The sequence below is a fragment of the Dendrobium catenatum genome, unplaced genomic scaffold (assembly GCF_001605985.2).
Source record: "Dendrobium catenatum unplaced genomic scaffold, ASM160598v2 fragScaff_scaffold_123, whole genome shotgun sequence".
NCBI classification, from domain to species: Eukaryota; Viridiplantae; Streptophyta; class Magnoliopsida; order Asparagales; family Orchidaceae; genus Dendrobium; species Dendrobium catenatum.
This window is the reverse complement of record NW_021318585.1, coordinates 1,409,934-1,416,133: the sequence shown is the minus strand read 5'-3', so window position 1 is coordinate 1,416,133 and position 6,200 is coordinate 1,409,934. Positions and strand designations below refer to the sequence as shown.

At 31.8% G+C, this 6,200-nt stretch overlaps 1 protein-coding gene across 2 annotated transcripts; it reads left to right on the top strand.

The window, feature by feature from the left end:
- The first annotated feature begins 1,060 nt into the window (after positions 1–1,060).
- Positions 1,061–5,133, top strand: LOC110098453. 2 transcript variants are annotated; one of them, XM_020825295.2, is made up of 2 exons: positions 1,061–1,110; positions 3,520–5,133. In XM_020825295.2, exon 2 carries the CDS (start codon positions 3,532–3,534, stop codon positions 4,990–4,992), a length of 1,461 nt encoding a protein of 486 aa, XP_020680954.2. In that variant the 5' UTR covers positions 1,061–1,110; positions 3,520–3,531; the 3' UTR covers positions 4,993–5,133. The 2 variants fall into 2 exon arrangements, with proteins under 2 accessions (XP_020680954.2, XP_020680955.2); XM_020825296.2 differs by lacking the exon at positions 1,061–1,110 and adding an exon at positions 2,112–2,168.
- The last annotated feature ends 1,067 nt before the right edge of the window (positions 5,134–6,200 follow it).

The window sequence follows — 6,200 nt, the reverse complement described above, 5'->3', positions numbered from 1 at the left end:
TTGTCGATGGAGTGTATCAACTTAATAACGAGATGGCATGCATTGATGTTGTTAGTGATTTTGGGTGACTAAAACATAGAGTGTTCGTGTAGTATAGCTGCCGGGTTATATGAATGTACTTGGGGGACAATGATTGCAAAAATGTAATTACAAAATGTTCTTAGAATATCATAGAAAGACTGATAATCATATGACCAAAGTTTGATTATAGCGGCCAGAATACCGAAGTTGGGTGACCATGATGTTTAATTAACACTGAGAGATGGTGGTAAGGGAACTATAGTCGAGATATGATGCTACAAAATCTATAATTAAGTAGTGGTGGTCAAAAGGCTATGATAGGGCCATTATGATTAGATGAGCATAGTCAAGCAATAATATTTGGAGGAATTGAAGCAGGGTTACAATTATTGGAAGATCATAATCACAATGATGATTGGGGATCACTGTCGTGCGATGGCAGTTAGATGACTATAATCGAATAATAGTGATTTGAGGACTATTAATTATGAGTGATGATGGTTGAATGATCATATTAGATGATGGTAATCAGAAGATTGTAGTAAGGAGTCCATAGTTAGTTGCCTTCGGTTAATTCATACACCATCAAAAGTGATTATATATCGTTCTTTCAATATTTATGTGGCTTAATAATATAAAAAATTCAAATTATTTTTTACTACTTGTTTGCCTACATAGTATAATGATAGTAGTGGCTGGTGGCTGACAGACGATGACGGTGACAACAAATACGTTGATCACCTACTGTTGGTGTCATGATCGAGAAAAGAAAGGAGTTTTTTATACATCATAGAATTTTTATGTATTTATTTATTTTTATTTAAAATTTATGATTATTTATATAATATATTAACATTTAAGTTCTATTAAAGGATCATTAATATCAAGTTATCTAAAAGAATTTAATTTTTATATTTATATAAGTTAAACTTGAATATAATATAAATAAATATAAATTCCATTTTCTTTTATGACAGGGGAAAAGTCCATTATGACCAACCAAACGCGACCTTGGTAATAAAAATTTCGGCCACCTGCTTCCCAAATCACAGTTCTAACCCAAGCGCGAGAATCTCTAGGGTTCAGCAGGTAAGCTCTTCGCGATATTCTTCCTCATTTTAATTATTACTTATTTTTTCACTTATTTTCGTCGATCAGTTGGACTACGATCTGAAATAGGGCATCACGCTCTGCTGCACCTCGCGTTCTAGATTTGTTTGATATTTTTTAGCTGGATTTTCAACTTAATTCTGCCTTTTTTTTACTTTAAAAGTAGTTGATTTTTTTGTTTTTGGTTTTTTTGGGGACTGTTCAGTCATTTGATGTTTTGATTTGAAGAATCACCAACAACGTCATAGTCACCAAAGCGTATTGTTTTATTGGAGATCAAATACACATTGAGGGTCTGTTTGGTAGCACCCAGGATTTTGTTTAAGTAGGATTTCATAAATCCTCCAAATCTAGATGAAAATTGTTTGGTAACATTCATGATAAAATCCTGTTAAATCATTTGTGACTATTTGACTATTTAATTCAGGATTTAAGGTTGTTAAAAGATTTGACATGCATTGCTAGGATAATTAAAGTACAACAGAAGAAGTTTAAATAAAACATAACAAAACTTTATTAATTATTATTTTTATTTAAAATCATATTTAATCCTATTAATTATTTTGAAATAACTAAATATTTAACTAATAATTTTTATCAACAATTTAATTAATTATTGAAATATTATTTAATTAGTTTCACTTAATTATTAATATTTTAAATTATATTAATTAAATTATCCAACAAACTTTTAAAGGAGTCTAGCTTTTACTTTTCTCTTCTCGATTTCGTTAGGCTTCGTTCCTTCGCATGGAACAATTATTAGGTCAGGTGACCTGACATAGCTCTCGTTCATACGCCAATAATATTTCGCCACGCCTTCTTACTTTTTACCGCGCGGCCCGATGACTCGACCCGGACCGGAACCCGAAATTGCTATGTTCGCGTATTGCTAGGTATTGCTTGACAAAAACGAGAAATACCGCTATGTGAAGACCAATATGCTCTGCTCACCAACAACGTTCCCTTCTTGTTGGATCAGAAGTTACGACATTTTTTGGTTCTGAAGCAACAACGGGAGCTCGCTTGCTGTGAAGGTAACTTTCTCCCTTTCGCGTGCTTCTTCGGCCAAATCCCGTAAATCCGCTGAACGAAAGGATATCGTAAATCTGAGATTTACCACGACAAGAGGGATTTTTCCGTCAACCGCAGCTTTGATTTTGTATTTTTGGGCGCTTGGCTGGATTTAGCTCAAATCCGCTTTAAATCCAGCCTAAATCCTGCATCCAAACAGCCCCTGAGAGTAGAGATGTTTATTAATGAAGGCAATTAGGGCTAATTTTGTTGCTTGAAATTAAATAATATGTCTTGGAAAAGCATAATATATGTGTTTGATCTATAAGTTTGTTGGATGTAATAAAAAATCAACATTGATTTTTAAGTTTCACAGATCTCTCAAACTGTCCTCTAATGATTCCTTCATACATGTAAAATGAGTAAAGAGGAAATCATCATGTTATAAAGCTTGTTTTTTGCTACAAGAAACCATATGGGTCATTAGAGTAATTTTAGGCTTGGCGAAACCATCATTTTATGAAGCTCATCCTTTCTAAATTACAAAGTATTATTATCAAATGTTTTAGATGGCTTAGTTCTCATAATTTTTTTTTTTAAAGTCATGCTTCATTCCTCAAGTAAATTTACTTTTTTTTAATCCAAAAGTAATGTTAATATAGATTGTTTTTCTATATCATATAAATTGCTTAAAAAAAAAACTCTTAAAGTTGTTTGAGGAGTGTAGTATCACTCTTTCTTTTATTTTTATGATATTATGATAGCGGATAGAAATGATATTATGATCACAGTTCATGATATTGGCAAATGCAACTTCTCCTCTATCTACCAATATTTGATTCTTTCTACAAGAAGCTAGAATTGCTCTAAATAAACATTTTGGAATGGCATTCAACATTTCAATTAAGTTTCAGTTTTTTAAATTTTTGTACTCTGATCATTTGGATGCTTATATTATTATATTTCTAAAACTTTTATCTCAAAAACTTGTTTTCATTTATGTGCATTTTGGTTTTACTCCAGTTAATTCTAGTGCTCATAATTTATATTTGTGTTTATATGCTATCATTATTCTTTGCCTTAGCATAATTATTTGTAAGTAGATTTATGAATCTTCATTCTTCATTTAATAATCCTGTTAGGCGCTCTATGAGCCTTGAGGTTTTAGTTCTAATATATTCAAAGTTTTTTTTTTTCACATCTTCTATGTATATTACCTTTGGTCTTGTTATACTTTATAATCATTCTATTTGAAGTTCATCTATCAATTTTATTGGTGTTATCTTCTATAATTTTGTTTGTAAACATAGAGTCCGACTATTCTATATTGTCATATATTTTGTTTGCCATGTCATTTATGTTGGTTTACGATAGAACTCAAACGCCATGGCCACTTATCGGATTGCCGCTGCCATCAAGCGCTCCGTCAGTGAGGAATTCCTCTTGGTCCAGCAAGATCCTCCACCAGCATTGGAGGAGGATGAGTACCAACACTATGTAGACTCCAATCTCTGGGACTTACCTTCGGCCCCGCTGAAGCCTTTGGAAGGAGAACACCAGTCAAAAGAAGTGATTGTTGGGGGTGATGCTCTGCTCGATGAGCTCGATCTTAGAACGTTCAATATCGACTCAGCTTTAGCTCAGATTGCATCTCAAGTAGGAAGAGTTGCAACAATCTGCAGAAGCTGGTCTTTGTTGAAATATGTAGAAGAAGCTGACTTTGGACCTGACTCCCCTGTTAAAACACTCTTTATTCTAGGAACCCCGACACAGGGAGATGAAGATTTTTCAGACTCTTGTAAGTGGATATCCAAAGATCGTGTCGCTAACTCATCAAGTGATGATCGAATTGGACTTCTCACAATCATTGGACTTCTTGATGGTCCAGATGAATCTAGAAAGCCGCAGCTGCCTAGCGTCTTTCTCAGTCATTCCATTCAAGAGTACCCTACAGGCATCATGGTTATACCAATGAAGAGTAGAACACAAAAACCATTCTCAACAACAAATCTAGTTCTAATTGTAGCTGAGGATGAAACCAGTAAATCTGAGGACTCTGACATTATTAAATATGGAGATGCTCTTCTAGTGGATCCTGGATGCTCTATTCAATACCACCCTGATCTGGAAGATCTTGTTAAAGCTCTTCCCAGAAAACTACTTGTTTTTCTCACTCATCATCATTATGATCATGTTGATGGTCTTTCAGTTATCAATAAATGCAACCCTGATGCTATTTTGTTGGCTCATGAGAATACTTTGCGGCGAATCGATAAAGCAAATTGGTCTCATGAATCTCTTGCGATTTCCGGCGGCGAGAAGATACAGATAGGCAATAAAAAACTGGAAGCAGTTTTTTCACCTGGACATACTGATGGCCACAATGCCCTTCTCCATTTGAATTCAAAATCTCTCATAGTAGGTGATCATTGTGTTGGTCAAGGAAGTGCTGTTCTTGACATCACAAGTGGTGGAAATATGAAGGATTATTTTCAAACAACTTACAATTTCTTGGATCTTAAACCAAGCGTTTTGATCCCCATGCATGGGAGAATCAATTTATGGCCTCAAAGGATGCTATGTGGATATCTAAAGCATAGAAGAGAGAGAGAATTCAAAATTCTAAGAGCCATTGAAAATGGAGCAAAAACTTTGTATGATATTGTTGCAGATGTTTATGCAGATGTAAGTGTCAGATTGTGGATTGCAGCTTCATCAAATGTGAGGCTTCATGTTGATCATCTGGCTTACCAAGGTATGTTGCCTAAGGATTTCAGTTTAGATGATTTCAATGCTAGCTATGATGATTTTATCAAAAAGATTTCTACTTTGAACTTAGGGATATAAAAGTATATTTTGGTGTAAGTTTTATTGGAATAAAAAAAAAAAAAAACATTTCTATTTGGCAAAATTATTAGAAAAATATGTACCATATCATGCAATATATCATGGTGAAGATGTTAGTCATAATATATTTGTGTTTTTTGTACATGTATGTTGGGAAACTATAATGATTTGTAAAATTAGTTGTAGAATTATTTTTGAAAAAAAATATAATTGGTATGAGTTTCCAAGTTCTTAAATCTATTTTAAGATAAATAATAATAATTACTTATAAATTATACTAATAATAAATTCAATAATTTTGAGTCCCATTTTGACTTGGTTTTATTCTGATAAATTTATTTGATTGAATTTTGTTGATTAATTAATAGGATAATGCAGAAAAAGGATTTACGTAGTCGATCTCGTGTGATGGGATAAATGCTTGATGTTGTTGTCGTTATGAATTTTGTTGAGGAAAAGATGAGAGAGGTTGCTGTAATACCTCAAAAAGTAAAGTGAAAATATTTATTTTTTTATTATTATCTTTTATTTTCATATGAAATTTGAATAGAACTATATTTATTAGCTAATTATCACATGACATTATATAAATTTAATAAGAGGGATTTTATATACATATCATAAAATTCTTCTGTATTCACATATCTAATTATTACTAAATTTTATATTCACTTATATACATTTTAATATATAAATATCTTAAAAATATATACATGAAAAATATATTTCATTTAAATAAATTAATTGATTATTATTTTAACTTAATTGAAAGGATTTTGAGTGTTATGACTTGTTATTGTTGTATCAAGTGCGATAGTTAGTGAACCAATCCACTTCCTCTATAAAATAGGGACTATGCATCTAAATATTAAAGTGGACTGAAAAACAAAGCACCAGGTATACTCAGCTGAGCAGAATTTGATAATGGTTAATTTTAGGATATCAGTTAAATATAATTTAGTAGAAAATTCAATATAGGATTTATCACTCAAATTTTATATTTCATAACTTTCTAGATAAAACTATCCAAATAAAACTATGAGATAGAGGATCCTTTATTTATATTCTTAAAATTTTATTCTTGTTTTTTTATTTTTTTCTATATTGGACGCTTATGTCATCAAAATTGGTATCTGAGGCAACTAAGAGTGAGTTTCATATAGAGTTTAAAATAACAAATTTTAAGTTCTAACAACTTAAAGTATTTT